Source organism: Erpetoichthys calabaricus, chromosome 14 (assembly GCF_900747795.2).
Source record: "Erpetoichthys calabaricus chromosome 14, fErpCal1.3, whole genome shotgun sequence".
NCBI lineage: Eukaryota > Metazoa > Chordata > Cladistia > Polypteriformes > Polypteridae > Erpetoichthys > Erpetoichthys calabaricus.
The window spans coordinates 107,083,662-107,100,306 of NC_041407.2; the positions used below are offsets into that span (position 1 = coordinate 107,083,662).

At 45.7% G+C, this 16,645-nt stretch overlaps 1 protein-coding gene across 1 annotated transcript in view; it reads left to right on the forward strand.

Annotated features, from left to right (window-relative positions):
- Positions 1 to 209: 209 nt before the first annotated feature.
- crhr1 (corticotropin releasing hormone receptor 1) overlaps positions 210 to 16,645 on the forward strand; it is a 231,140-nt gene continuing 214,704 nt past the window's right edge. The window contains exon 1 of the mRNA XM_051936421.1: positions 210 to 806. Coding sequence (XP_051792381.1) covers positions 771 to 806 — 36 coding nt within the window. The 5' untranslated portion in view covers positions 210 to 770. The remainder of the gene's footprint in view (positions 807 to 16,645) is intronic.

Consider the following 16,645-nt stretch of genomic DNA (forward strand, 5'->3'; position numbering starts at 1 on the left):
GTGAAACCTGCCGCTCCCCGTGAGTCACTCCGTCTTTGGGGACGACAAGTTCACGGCGATCTGGCAGAGCGCGGCTCTCCAGGCCACTGAACGAGTGGGTTATTAAAAGTAGCGCCAGCCCCCCTCGCCAACTCACACCCCCGCCCCTCCTTCCCACTTGCCGTTCGCTGGATTTTCTCCTCAGCAGCGCAAAACCGCAGCGCAAGATGAGCACGACGGCGAGCAGTCCGGTGTTTCCTTCTCGTGGTCTGCTGAAACTGAGATCGGTTTCGTGAAGGTCACCAGCGGGATCGGGCGGGTTGCAGCTGCCCACCCTGCGGACTGGATTCGGGGAGCACAAGGCGCTTTGGCAAGTTGTAATAATCAGCGCAGCGCGTCGCCTCCCCGCTCCATAATGAGATTATGCCAAGGCTGAGAAAGAAAGCAACGCAAAGCGAAATCAGAAAAGGCTTGTGGGACCGAGTGGGCTCCGAGCGTCCTGCAAACGCAAATGAGTGAAAGCCCCGTGCCGCAGAGACTGCGAAGTGGAGCGAGCGCCACTGACCTAAATTGAGCGCTCGAGGAGGAGCCGAGCTTAGCGGAGCCAAGTCGCGGGCAAGGACTCGGGAATCCCATCTCTCCCGAAAGGCACCGCACCTGGGCGGATCCTTTGGCCAGTCCGGTACCGTACTGCCGGTGCTCAGCTCACGGAAGATACGCCGAGGAATGTATGTGGGGAACCGCTGAGTGAACACACGGACAGCAATTTGTGAACCGAACTCTTGACCAGGATGCTTCGGAAAAAAGGCTCCATCCGTGCCTTGCAGGTAAGGCGTCTCAGTACACTCGCAAAATACTGCTGTGGAATTGTTAGGCGTGCTGACCGCTGGCTTGTGTCTCAATAAATAACTACAATAAAATAAAAGTATCAGTCTTGCAGTCGACCAGGAGCAGCATATCTGCATACAAACCCTTTTGCTGCATAAAACTCACATGGTGTACGTACGGGAAACGAAAGCGAGGCCGACGGGGAACTGGGCGACCGTGACAGCTTAGCCAAACTACCGCAGCAACGGCGGAACATCGACGGGCACTTCGGCGGGCTCCAGAAAAGTGCGCTGCCAAGACAGAGGGGCGCGTGGCCGGCCGACAGACAGACAGACAGGGACACCTCACTTCTAACAGAAAGAGCGAGGGAAACGGGGGTGGGGGGAGGTTGGGGGGTCATGAGGGGCTCGTCAGGCGCTTCAAGCTGAGCGAACTTACTGGAAAAAAAACGGAGCGGAGAGGAAAGAATTCTGGAAGTGCGGACTCGTTACGAGATCAGTCTGTCTGTCTGTTAGCGAGTGGCTTTACTCACATTGTCTGTCTGTTCTCTAAAGCCTTTACTGTCCAGCTGTGTAGATATGGAAGGCACTTTATGCTATCTATCCATTTTAAAGTATATCGCCTTTCAGGACTATTTATTACACATTAGAAAATTGTGACAATAATCGGCAATTCAGCGCAAAATGCTCGTCCAGTAATAGTGCCTTTCAGATCGATCTGTTTGTCTATTATACAATACAATGCATTTCACATCAATCGATCTGTCTATATATTATACAGTATACTTCTAGACCTACCTACAGTGTCTGTTATATAGTGTCTTTCACATTGATCTATCCTTCTATTATGCAGTATCGTGTCCTTCAGATTAATCGATCGGTCGATAGATCTTTGCATTATACAGTATATAGTGTCATTCATATTTATGAATCTACCTAAAGATCTGTTATACTGTATAGGTCTATATATATATATCCATACATCTTTTCATCAAATCAAATTTATTTTTCACATATAAATTTTATACAGTACAGAGAGTAGAGTGAAATGCTTAGTTGTGCAACTCCAATGACTGTTTCTTTAAAACGAATATAAAACGATAACAAATAATACATGACTTTATATATATCAAAAAACATTTGTAGAATTTTAAATATGTGATAAATAGATAACTTCATAATTTAAATAACTTCATGGAAGAGAGTTAATAATAGGGCAACTGTAGCAGGTATCTGTCAGTATGCAGCGATGGTTAAGGCTTTGGATTTTACACCCCAAGGGTCTGGGAATGAATCTGGGAATAAATCCCACTACTGACACCTTGTGACCCTCAGCAAGTCACTTCACCTGCCTGGGCCGCAATTGGAAAAAGAAAGGAAACCAACTGGATGAAGGCATCAGCCAAATAATAAAAATGGATCTGTTATGCAGTAGTGTGTTTCAGCTCTCTTATCTTTATGTACGTCTTTTTCAAACCATCTGATGCTTTTCATGTCTATCTGTTACAATAGTATCTATCTATCTATCTATGTGACACTGCCAACACCGCTAAAGTATCTATCTAGTATATAGTGCCTTTTATATCTATCTTTTAATACGGGGCCTTTCACATCTATCTATCTAATCCTGCCAACTACGCTAAATTATCTGCTATATAATGCCTTTCACATCTATCTATCTGGTACTGCCAACTATGCTAAAATATCTATTATATAGTGCCTTTTATATCTATCTATCTATTATACGGTGCCTTTCACATTTATCTATCTATCTGTTTATCTATTATATAGTGTCTTTCACATCTATCTGGTACTGTCAACTATGCTAAACATCTATCTTTGTAATGTGTATAGTGCCTTTCATATCTATCCATTAAATAGCGCCTTTCATATCTCTATCTATTATATAGTGCATTTCATATCTCTATTATATAGTGCCTTTCATATCTCTACCTATCTATCTATTATATAATGCCTTTCATATCTCTATCTATCGATTATATAGCGCCTTTCATAGTTTTCTATTATATAGTGCCTTTCACATCTATCTATCTATTATATAGCGCCTTTCATATCTATCTATCTATTATATAGCGCCTTTCACATCTATCTATTATATAGTGCCTTTCATATCTATCTATCTATTATATAGTGCCTTTCACATCTATTATGTAGTGCCTTTCATATCTCTATCTATCTATCTGTCTGTCTGTCTTCTAGTGTTTTTCCTATTCGTTTATCAGTCTCCTATTCAGCATAGTGCTTTTCATCTCTTTTATCTCAGTCTTTATGTTCTCTTTTCTAGAGTTCCGTTCTGTTATATAGCATCTTTCATACCTATCTATGTATCTATTATTCAGCATCGTGCCTTTCCTATCTATCTATTTATTTATTTACCTCAGTTTTTTATGTGCCAGTCTCTGTTCCAAACCGTGTAATGCCTTTCATACAAATCTAGCTTTCTCTTATGTGGCGTCTTTCACATTATCTAATTTTCATTATAGTGCCTTTCAGATCCTATCTATTCATCTCAGTTTTTTTGCGCTATGGCTCCTTTTCATGCCCACCTCTGTATCTGGTCCATACTGTAGTACCCTTCATATTTTCCGAACTGTGCACACAGACTTACTGAAAACCCAAATCTTCCCCAGAAACAGTAAACCCCGACTGCTTGTTCGCGTTCACGCCGGGTAGCCCCCCGTACAGTAGCGTGTTTGGCCGCCGCATGAAGTCGCACAGCCGCTCCCGTTAAGCCGCCCGCCTGCCACACGTTTTACCGATGCGCCTTTTCAACAAGCGAGTCGTTTCTCTTTTTTGTCGGTTTAACGAGTGATTGTGATGTTTTAAATGAGAGTCATGTCTGCCTACTCCAGTTTACGACAAAACGTTTGCATTTCCAATGAAGATCGGCGGTCCCGAGGCCTCCTTTCTTTTGTTCTGTTCTTATAATCAAAGGCAGTCCAGTTCTACCCGGTGACGCGTCTCTTTTCATTCTTGACCCCGAGCCTAATATGAGATGAAGACGGATAGGAGCCATTAATACTCATCGGACATAACACTCGAATGTGAGCAGAGCGCAGGTCAGGAATGAGTTTCACTTAAAAAGTTAGAAGGCCATTCACCCAGTTGGATGGCCGATGGCTGACTGGTCCTGAATCTGCGGGAGTCCAACAGCGGAATTCTAAGAACTGAACCCCCAGTATACGCTGAGGATGTACGAGTGGGCTTTTGTAAAAACGCAAACCCTAAACTGTGTTCACTGAGGTCCACTCACACGACCCGCAGACCCTTGCTGTCCGCGTACGGTGCACGGTACGGACGGTCGAATGTGCGCGGCGTAAATGGGAGCCCGGCGAAGTCAACAAATGCACGCTGATTGTCGTGAAGACAAAGTCCCGAAGCCCCCCGCGTGCCTTTACTACTTGGAGGATTTCCCAACGAGTGACATTCACTCAGCGCACGGCCGCTTTGTGGAGCCGCTTGGCGTGTTGGATTTATGAGCTCCCCGAAGGCTCAGCTGCTCGTGACAAGCCGCCGCGGTTGTTTGCTTTGCGTTCTTGTGGTCGCAGAGACCACCGCTAACCCCGACTGCTTTTTTATTTTCTTATTTCATGGAAGTCAGGCGGAGAGCACACGCGGTGTCCATTTGCACGCCGATTTTACGGCTTTACGAGCGCACAGCACAGACGGAATCTCCCACCGGCAGGTGGGCTGCAGCACGCGCAGCGCTGGTCATCTTTAACTCGGGAAACTAAACTGCTGCATGAGATAATAATGGCCGTGGAATGCTTGGCTGACAAGGGAGAAAAGAAGCGGCGCTGTCTGGGAATCGCGTTACAACGAGCCTCGGAGCAGTCGCGGCGCTTAAACGAATACGCCATCACTACAGAATGAGAATGAGACTGCTCCCCAAAACGAGCTCACCTCTGTGTGCCGTTTGCATGTTCTCCGCGTGTCGTGTCTACCAAAGAAACGCCATCATATTGGTGGGCGAGCGGGGACACAGACAGAAATGGAGTCTAAACCTCAACAAGAGATCAGGACCAGACAACGGATGGAGGACAAGTGAAGCACTGCGGCAGACCTCACTTGCGCTCGAAGAGATGACGGCTCCTCGAATTAAAAGATCATCCGAGCAAAGCCGTCTGGGCCTTAAAAGAAAGTGTGGCGCTGTCACTCAACGCGCGTGGGCGTGGCCAAGGCGACAGAGCCCGCTGGGAATTATATTTATATAGCGCTCGTCTAACAAGAAACGCCCACCTCTGAATTCATTCATCTGTTTATTCATTGATTTCAGACCACCGCCCATTCATATCTTACTTCATTCATTCCTTTTCTGAGTCCACTTAATTCAATCCACAGTTAATTGATGTCTTCATTCTCTCATTCATTCATTTTCCTAAACCCACTTATTTCAATCCACAACTCATTTATACCTTTATTTTAATGTGTTTATTCATTATTTCATTCCTTCATTCTTTTTTAATCCTGCATACTTCAATACGCAATCCAATTATGTACTCGTTTGTCCATCCATCCATTTTCCAACCCGCTGACTCCGAACACAGGGTCACGGGGGTCTGCTGGAGCCAATCCCAGCCAACACAGGGCACAAGGCAGGAACCAATCCCGGGGCAGGGTGCCAACCCACCACTTTACTCGTTTATTCATTCATTTATTTTCTGAACCCATTTACTTCAATCCATGGTCCATGTATGCCTTCCTTCCTTATTTTTTTTAAATCCTGTTTACACAATCCATTTATGCCATTTTCAGAACTAATTTACTTCAATCGGTGTATGTCTTTATTCTTCACGTCTTCCTTCCTTCCTTCCTTCCTTCCTTCCTTCATTTATTCATTCATTCTTTTTTCAATTGTGCCTGCTTCAACACATAATCCAATTTTGTCCCCATTCATTCATTTTATGAACCCATTTACTTCAATCCATGGTCCATGTATGCCTTCCTTTTTTCCTTCCTTATTTTTTTTAAATCCTGTTTACACAATCCATTTATGTCATTTTCAGAACTCATTTACTTCAATCGGTGGTCCATGTATGTCTTTATTCTTCACGTCCTCCTTCTTTCTTTCATTCATTCATTCTTTCTTTTTTCAATTGTGCCTACTTCAACACATAATCCAATTTTGTCCCCATTCATTCATTATATGAACCCGTTTACTTTAATCTGTGGTCCATGTATGTCTTTATTGTTTTTGTCTTCATTCATTCATTAATTCATTTATTTTATGAACCCATTTACTACAATACGTTCCGTGTATGTCTTTATTCTTCATGTCTTCCTTCCTTCATTAATTTAATTCAGTAAGCGGTCACGAGAAGCCGGAGCCTTTCTCAGCGACGTTTCCGTGGCAGTCCTGAAGGTGACGCTAGTTCACGCATGCGCACACTCGCGACTCCTCTGTCTGGATTGTGCGCGCACACGAGTGATGTGATGAAGACATGAGATGCACCACGCCACCGTGCCGCTCTCTTTCTTCAGTTGCATCCATCTACCGCGTAACTCGATCCGCCGTACGGCCCTTTTTGTTTTTGGGGGGGGGGGGGGGGGGGTGCCTTTTCTTAAACCGCACGGGCCGGCCGTGACTCCGTCGGTCGCGTCTGAATAACGCGTTCCAATTTAAAGCGGAGATTGGAGCCAAGCGCTCTGGTGGTTTAATGAGGGGGGTTTTAATTATGAAGATCATTTCCCAGTTTTCAAAGCTGATCGTCTCTTAATTAATATTCCTCAAAGTGTACTAGTTAGATGGGGGAACAATCTACATTTGCATTTCTGCGATACAACTCCACGTAGGCTAATTAAAAATGGGCAGTTTTGTAAAAATATTATTATTATTATTATTCTAGTAGTATTAAGTGGCGTAGCCAGCGCTTCTGCGTTTTCTTATCCGCGTCTCTTTGCTACCCGTTGATTTTACGCCACAGAGGGGCTTCCCTTAGACGGCCAGGAGCCCGGAGCCAAAGCTTAGACTCTAAATTGGCAGCGCGTGAATTTGCTCTGCACAGCCCGGTGTCCCTGCCAGGGTGGGTTTCTGCCCACCTGTAAAAACAGGCTAAGTGTAAAAAAAAATAAATAAATAAATAAATAAAGTGATGAAGGAAACGGACGGACGAACAAGCACTGAATTACAAAGCGTTTGGGTTGGTGTTGACAGTAACAGGCGATTTGCTTTCCGATTGCTTGTAATGTGCGTTGGCATGATGGGGTGGGCACTGTGTTAAACTCAGACTGAGGGAACGTGCAGTGATGGACTGGCATCCCTTCGTGGGCCAGCCGCTTGTCCTCTGCACCCAGTGCTGTAACGATATGCTAAATGAGGGTCCATCCAGCCCTCCATTCATCCGTCCATCTTCACATCCTCTCATCCAGAGCAGGGCTGTGGGCAAGCTGGTGTCCATCCCAGCAAACTGGGCGCAAGGCAGGAACAATCGTTGGATGTACTCGTTTATTCATTCGTTTCTTTTCTGAACCCATTTACTTCAATCCATGGTCCATGTATGCCTTTATTCTTCCTTCCTTCAGTCATTGACTATTTTTGTAGCTCCCCTCACTTCAGCCCATCACAGGACACACAAACACACTCACACACACAACTTGGAGATGTATGGACAGCTGATTGATCACAAAGCGTTGTGATGTTCACCATGAAAGGCGCTATATTTATTTTCTCCTTTATTTTTAAAGGGTTTTTAGTGGTGGATGTGGTACCACGGATTTGTAGTTAGAGTGAAAGATGGGCGGCCCATCCAAGGTTGGTTCCATCTTTGCTGCTGGATTAAACCAGTTTGGTTGTGTTTATGGTTGAAGTCACAGCGATGGGTGGGCGTCCCGTCCGGGGTTGGTCCCTGCCCGCTGCTCAACTTTGCTGTGATTCTGGACTGGATGATCAGTTTAGAAATGGGCAGGTGGTGGGCTGAAAGTGTTCCATTAGGTTCAGTGCCATGAAAGGCGCTATATAAAATAAATGGGTGGGTCCTGACATTCGTGTTACAGCTGAGATGGCCCTTGTTTCCTTTGAAAATGGATGGATATCATTAAAGGAGTTTCTGCCAAAACAGGTCCCCAGTTTAACCGCATTGTCCTTTTTAATGCTTAGGATTAGAAATGCTGGATGAGGACAAACGGATTTACCTACTGGACTTACGCAGGCTCAGTGTTTAAATTAGCCATGCGGTGCTCACATCTCAAAAGCTCCAAATTGGCACTTTACAGGACTTCTAGTCAGAGGGGACGTCCAACTCGATGAGGTGACAGTTGCTGATCTCGTCACCAGAGGATGTCAGATTACATGACTTATGTTCACAGGGGGTGTCAAGTTACACGACTTGCATTCCACAGGAGCTGTCAAATTGCAAGACTGTTCTTCGCAGGGGGTGTCAAATTACATGAGTTAGAAACTGAAGGGCATATGAAATTACATGACTAGCATTTTCAGGGGGTGTCAAATTACACGACTAGCATTCCCAAGAAATGCCCAAATACGTGACTAGTAACTGTAGGGGGTGTGAAATTACACGACTCTGTGATCACGCTTCAGGACAGTTTCACATTTCCAAGCGACCACAAGCTCTCTCCCTTCTTCTGGAGCGCCCTAATTGTGCCACCCTGATGGAGCTGGTGCTTTACAGGCGCAGCACAGTCACAGTCATTGACTTCTTGTATTCCATTCTGATGCGGTACATAAAACACGCGACATCCAACAGACAAGCCTCTCAATCTAAAACCCCGCCTTCCCTTAGTCCTTCATTTGCATTGTGCTTCCTGCTGAGCGCTCATTGGCTGTCAGGGCTCACATGCACACAGAGCCCGCCCCTACAACGTAAGGCAAATTGAAAGTCGTGTAGTGTGACTGCCTTTATTATCTTTCTCTTTTTCATTGTCTGGATATCTGAGATCTGTTCATGATCTTTATATTTTGACAATATTAAAGAACATAAAATGGGATATGAAAGTGGCATCTTCGAGATTGGCACAGCAGTTGTGGTTATTGCCTCACACCTCTACGGATGGCCAGTTCTTCTTTCTTATACCTTAGTGTTGAACCCACGTGCCAAGATGAGATGAATCAAGCTGGCCACAGGTGCCAGTGTGTAAGAGTGAGTCCCTTGGTGGGTGACATTTTGGTGCCCCGCCCAGGGATGGTATCTTTGGCTCTGTCTAGGGAGATGACTACAAAGGGGTTAAAAATCGAAGGAAAGTGAGATGCCAAAAGGTGTTAACAAATGGCGCGCCTCGTCCCCCAGATTTCACTGCCAGTTTTCCATTTCTGTTGAAGATGATGATGTGACGCCCTCATGCCCGACAGAATTGGGTCAATTCTACTCCCAGTGCCTAAAAAGGTCACTCAGAAAATGTTAATAAATGCCAGTGCGTCAACCTATGAAATGAAGGGCAGATTTTTTGTTTTTTTAATTTCCTCTGGCTTTGCTGTGACAGTGCCACATCTGGCACACTGGCACACAAACTGTGTGGCAACTGCCGCCTCTCCCATCTTGAGGGATGTTCTCAGGGTTTTGATGAAGAAGCCACGGTGACACTCAGACAGCAGGTGGCGATGGGTGACATTCAAACCACGTTGCCATTTGAGGAGCACAGGTCAGTGAAGGTCACAAGACCACCCTGAATGCCCAGATTATTCACCATATTGGGGGCATGACCTGTACCCTGTCCACAGTTACCATGGGGACGAAAAAGTGGGCCGCTAACCTGTCACACCCGACGTACACTGCAGCGCATTGCAATCGGCCCCCAAAATCCGAAAGTTGTGCTGTCTGTCAGTGAGGGATTTGAAATCCATGACAAAAAAGAATCAAAAATAAAAGAGGAAAAGAATGAAATGTGTCACCAGTAGGGGTCCGGGTTCAAATCCCAGTCTAGTGAGTGTGAAGACCGCATGTCCTTTCTGTGACTGTGTGGGTCTCCTGCAGCAATTCCAGTGTCCTGACGCATCCCAAAACATGTTATTTGGTCGTTCTAAACCGGGCCTGTGATGGACTGGCATCTTGCCCACCTTTAATTGTTGCCTTTTGCCCAGTGTTGCCAGGATAGAGACTGGCAACCTGTGACCTCACAGTGTGCTCCATCTGCTGGGGTAATATGGTAACGACAAGCACAGTTTTAAACTCTGGTTTGTGCAGGGTGGACACCAGGGGGCGCTCCCGACACAAGCAATATAAAAGCCCAAAGAGTCTTTACTGTGGGAAACTCTTCCACAACAAGCGTTTTCTTGCCACAATCACAATTATATGCAATAAGCCCAGCCCAGACCTGACCATATCTAAGACTGGGAAATTTCTTAAAGATGTGGGCCAACCTAAAACCATTATGCAAATGTGCAACATTCACTAAAAACATGAAAAATATTTCTTTCAATCAGCCTGTCTTGGCAGCATCCAGTGCCACCCTGGATGGAATGCCAGTCTATCACAGGGCATTCCCAACCCCACACTGCCAGTTTAAACTCCACAACTAGCCTGACGCACACATCTTTGGGATGTGGGAGTAAAACCGGCACAGGGAGAACATGCATTGCCCACACTGCCCATGAGTCAGCTGCCCAAAGCTCTGCGCCACGTTGTGGTATAAAAGAGCAGGTACCAAATCCGCTGGCTACCCAACCAAGCTCATTAAGGCATAGTGTGCCACCAACAAACCAGCAGCGAGTGGAAGTGTCACAGACTGTGCCTGGGAGGTGACGACTGTCGGTGGGCAGTCAGGTCTGTAGGGGTCCAGGTGGAGATAATCAGCAAAATTCACCAAAGAAAGTAAAAGAAGTGAGAAAGTGTGGAGACTCGGAACTGTGAGGACACGCGGTGGGGGAGTCTGCAGAGGACAGAGCTGTGGGGGGCTACAGCAGCTGAAATGGGCCAGGGTGGGCCGAAAGAAAGAAAATGTGTGAGGTACAGGTGATAGGCAGAAATGAAAGGCACTATATGATAGATAGATAGAAGTGAAAGGCGCTATATGATAGATGGATAGATAGATAGAAGTGAAAGGTGCTATATGATAGATAGATGGATAGATAGAAGTGAAAGGTGCTATATGATAGATAGATAGAAGCGAAAGGCGCTATATGATAGATGGATAGATAGATAGAAGTGAAAGGCGCTATATGATAGATAGAAGTGAAAGGCGCTATATGATAGATAGATGGATAGATAGAAGTGAAAGGTGCTATATGATAGATAGATGGATAGATAGAAGTGAAAGGTGCTATATGATAGATAGATCGAAGTGAAAGGCGCTATATGATAGATATAAAAGGCACTATATGATAGATCGATAGATAGAAGTGAAAGGCACTATATGATAGATAGATAGATAGATAGATGTAAAAGTCGCTATTTGATAGATAGATAGATGGATAGATAGAAGTGAAAGGTGCTATATGATAGATAGATAGAAGCGAAAGGTGCTATATGATAGATAGATGGATAGATAGAAGTGAAAGGTGCTATATGATAGATAGATGGATAGATAGAAGTGAAAGGTGCTATATGATAGATAGATCGAAGCGAAAGGCGCTATATGATAGATATAAAAGGCACTATATGATAGATCGATAGATAGAAGTGAAAGGCACTATATGATAGATAGATAGATAGATAGATGTAAAAGTCGCTATTTGATAGATAGATAGATAGATAGATAGAAGTGAAAGGTGCTATATGATAAATAGATAGAAGTGAAAGGCGCTATATGATATATAGTTTTTGTTGTAATGTGATTTTCAAGTGCATGTCCCACATGTAATATTGGGTTTTGGACCCCAAGGATTATGATTTTTACATCCACTTCTTTCATTATCTAATATTTGTAATGTTTAATTTTGATAACATCTTATCATAACACCATATTGTGTATGGTATCATGTTGCCATGGTGATCTTTCCCAGAATCCCTAGCAGAACTTGGGGTCTGTCATCTTGGGTTCAAGTCCCACGACTGTCGTTGTCTCTGTGCAGTTGGCCTGTTCTCCCCGTGTCCCTGGGGGTTTTCTTTGGGGGTCTCTGATTTTCTTCCTGTACCCCCCAGTGATGCTCAGGTTTTTTGCTAGCTGATGGCACTTGACTGACTATTGCGTAGGCTCTGCCAGGTAAGCCCCCCCCATCCCCCCCCCCACCTTGTTTAAGATTCAGTGGGTTTAACGCAGTTATGTTATCATTCAAAATTTTCCCACAAATAAAAAGATTAAAAAAAGACGTGACGCGGAGACAATGCACAAAGTTGATTAAAATCCAGCATTATGATGCATATGAGGGGCCTGTGGGTCAGACCTCCATATGTAAAGGGCCGGCGTTTGAAAGCTGAGCCTTCTGGGGTATTGAAATGAGGCAGGAATTTAATTAGCAGGTCCGCGGCCTCGGTGGGATTCTACTCGAGTAATTACAGTGGCATTTGGGCCCAGCGAGTGCTTCTATTTCTGGCCCTGTTAGAAAATCCGTACCCAGACGTGGAGGCCTGGTGTGGTCTGCTCCTGTGTCCGCAGATTCTTCTTAATTTTCATCCATCGTTCTTCTTTTTTTGCCTCTTTCTGGACCCCCAATTGACATTACTGGGGGAAGAAATCCTGGATGGGAATGCCCTTCGTACCAGAACTTAATGGTGGCCCTCACCAGGTCCTTTACAGATTCACCAAATAATCTAAATGGGACCACCAAGGGAAAAAGTATGTGGGCATGGAGAGAACAGTCAGGCACCACACAGACAACAACCAACCTCAGGGGCACAGAGTTGTGATGCAGAATTGCCAACAACTGTACTGCCATTTCCCTGGCTCTAGATCTGTGAGATTTTGTATTTCAAATAACAGTGCAGACCCCCCCCCCCCCCCCCCCCCCCCAAGGGGGCACCCTGGTGGGCTACCACACCTTTATCTGCTACAGTCGGGCAAAAATAAACTAGTTATATCTGATTTGAGGTGCCAGCTGAGCCATTCTGTATGGATTTAATGCCAGTTATACTGTATGTAAGAATGAATGCCAGTTTATAAGATGACTCACTGGATGCCAGTCTGTGTTTGTAATTGCCATTTTGTAAAAGATGAAACTCTGAAGGCCAGCTTTGCTGCACCGTTTATAAGAGATGAGACTCGATATGCCAGCTACTAAGACTTTCATTCCTGAATGCCAGTCTTGCCACATGCTTTATAGCAGTTCAGTCCCTGAATGACAGTCAATGTGCTTAATTGTCACTTTATAGGTGTTGAGTCTCTGAATGCCAGTCTTGCCTCATGGTTAGTAACAGTTGAGTCTCTGAATGCCAGTTTGTACCCTCAAATGCCAGTTTATAGGAACTGAGTCTCTAAATGATGTCCTCCCACATGTGTTAAAAGAGTGCAGACCCTAAATGCCAGGTTTTCAGGATCTGGATCTCTGTATGCCAGTCTTGACAAGTTAGTGCGTAATGGTTGAGTCTCTGAATGCCAATTCTCACCCTTAAATGCCAGTTTGTTTTTTTTTTTTAAAAACTTGAGTCCTTTAAAATCAAACTTGTTGCACAGTTTCTAACATCTGAGTATCCGAATGCCAGTCCTGCCATTTAGTGTAACAAAGTCGAGTTCATGAATACCAGTTTATGACCTTAAATGCCAGTTTTTTGACACTCGAGTCCATGAATGTGGGAAGGGTATATCCACAAATGCCAATTTGTTGGAGTGGAGTCTAATAATGCCATCCTGCCACACATGGGTTTTAAAGAGATGAGTCCCTGAATGCCAACATAAAGATTTGAGTCCCTAAATGCCATTCCTGCTACATGGTTTCTAACATTTGTGCCACCAAATGCCAGTTCTGCCACTTGGTTTAAAGCTGTTCAGCCAGTTTTTTAAGACTTGAGTCCCTGAGTGCCAGTCTTGCTATGTGGTTTATAACTGCCAGTCCTGCCACTTAGTTTAGAACAGTTGAGTGCCCACATGCCAGTTCTTCCACTTGTATACCCACACACACAGAGCTATAGACGTATTCTCATACAAATATACCTGCATGCACACACACACACACACACACACACGGACACCTGATCACACACAACAGCCAGAGGGGGTCCGTCCCAAACAAATCAGTGCTGACTGATGATCATATAGTGCTGTGGAAAAAGACCCCTGACTGGAGTCCTTGAACATCTTGAGCTTCACAGAAAACCTGAACGTGTTCCCAAAGTAGGAATGGGAACTGAGTCCTGGTGGGGTCCTTACCCAGAAGGAAATCTGTAATGATGATGATGATGATGAAGCATGATGGGAACCATTAGAAGAGCAAGATAATGAGAAGGCTTGACATGGTCCATTGAATATTAGTACTGATGATATCTGATGTGTGAAGACGACACAACAGAGTGAGATGTGAAGAAAACCAGGAGACCACGATGATGAGGATGATGATACAGAACAATTGACCCCTGAGGAAAACAATGATGAGAAAGCTTGATAGGACCAGGTGATGGCACCATAAGAGTGTTGTAAGGTGGAGTCTCAAACAAGGCCAACATGGGTGGAAGACCCCCATAAAGTGCCCCTTCACCGGCCAGCCCACCCAGAAGAAGAGCATCAAGAGCTGAATGAGATGTTCCTGAATTGCCGCCTGGAGCTTCAGCCATAGCACCTTCACGTTCGGCCGTTCACATGAAGCTGGGGTGGTCCCACTAGTACGGGTAGCCGTCGTGTCCCGTGTTCAGAGTACGGGTCAATTCTTAACTCGATTCTCGATGGACCCACAGACTGATGAGGGTTTGCAACTCTTAGAAATCCGACCACAATGGAGAAGGGTCAACAGTGAAATAAAGACAACTTTGCCATTTCCAAAATTGGGGGAGTCTGTAAATCCCCCCTGAGCGAGATTCCAGTCGCCACACGACGACTGATGAGACCTTGTTAACTTTCTATAGTGCCTTTCACAGTGTGTGACAGCTCAGAGCCACATGGCCTGATCGCCTGCGGTGACATCTTCGTACATCAGCTGCTCCCTGCACCTCCACCCACCCCTCGTAATCCTCACCACATTTTAATCTTTCTTGGTGTTTAATCAAAGGCCTGAGGTTCTGAAGTAGGAGACGCACACGGCACACACACAGGCAGACCACCACTGATCCGGACTGAGACGCTCCACTAATCCACAGGGTCTGATCCTCACTCGTGTTGTTTTTGTGCGTCTGACATTTTCTGCCGATTCTTGCCTGAGGATCTGGCTGCCCCCTGTTGTTTTATAGCCTGAAGCCACACCACCCTCAAGGTCTTGTCACAGGTGGTACCACCAGTTCCTCACGGCACACGTTTATGGCACCTTGCCCCCATATTCTGTTTGCCTTTTTGCTCAGATGTGGCCTCATTTGATTGTCAGGCCATCCAATCCTTCTGAGGTAAACCCCCCAGGTCCTTGATAGCAGGAGTGAAGCTGGGCTTGGGGGAGAGGCGGACACAGAGGTGCAATTTTTTTTTTTTTTTTTTTAAAAAGAGGAGCAAATTATTGTGCGATAAAAAACAGATTCCCAACAAGGTGAGAACAAGAAATAGTTGTTAAAACGTGCTAGAAATACGCAGTACCTTAAAATAAAATCGTGAAAGTTGCGCACGCTGTTTGGACGCCACGCTTTTACTTCTGAGTTTTGCCATCCCTCTCACCAAGGCTCAGAGGTCATAACAGAATTCCAGCCCCCCAAACACCACCTGACATTCACACGCAGCCCTAGACGAGACCCCCCCCCCCGAATTAGCTCAAGTTCCAATCCTGCATCCCCCCCACCCTGTCTACATACCCGACAAGCTTCTTATTATAAGGGTCTCCCGCTATCAGCTGACGAGGGACCTGCTCACCTATTCCCCTGTCACGCGCCCCGCGCCGCTTTAAACAAGTGAGCGAACCACGCGCGCGCGTGCGTGCATGTGCTTACCTGCCGACGAGACGGCGCTGGTGCGCGCTCACGTACACCGCCCGACTCACGCGCACTGCTCCCAATGCCCGATCAAACGGCAAGAAAGCCGCAAAGAAAAAAAACAAAAAAAAAAGCGGGTTTTAAAAAACTCTCAGTGTTCCAGTGCGGTGCTGAGGTGCCACCCTACTGCATTCGGGTCCCAATCCAGGTGGTTCGGCGTGTGGTGGGTGCGGCAACGCGCTAACAGCGCATGCTCCCAATCTACGTGTCTGTCTTGCATTTCAAATTAGCGGCAGCGAGCAAACAAGCGACTCCGAAAGATAAGGGGCAGACGGCGGCCAACCAGAGACTAAAATGTCCCTTGATCTATACACCCCCTCATGTGCACCTGACAGGATGCCGGTACGGGCCATTCCTTAAATCCTTATCAGTAAGTCTGAAGACGAACAGGGCACAGTTAATCATATTGAGGAGGACCCCTCTGGGAGAAACTGAACAGCCCTGCAGAAAGCTGGTGAGGGCACACAGAAAAGTAAACCATTCTGAAGGGAGTTGTATCTTCACACAGACATGACAGTCCCTGTTGAGATGAACAAGACCCTTCACTCCAGCTGCCCCTCCTTCTTTTGGACTAGATGGACCTTGAAGTCCAGGCAGGTGCCCTCACAGTCGCTTTCCGCCAACCTTGGCTCCTCAAATCTTTCTCTCTTCCTATCCCATCAGCAGCAGTCTGGCCAACAGTCCATGAAAGTGGGCACTCACTGATGTTAAGTCCTGACCCCAACCCACTCTCCATCTCTGTTTTTATATTTACACCCTGGACTCTCCCACCATACATCCCAGTCTCTCCGACTCCAAACGGTACCCTTTGCCTAACTGGTGTCCCAGTTTCTATTTGATTATATGGCCTACTTATCTTCATGTCACCCTCTATCTCCGTGTTCATCTGGT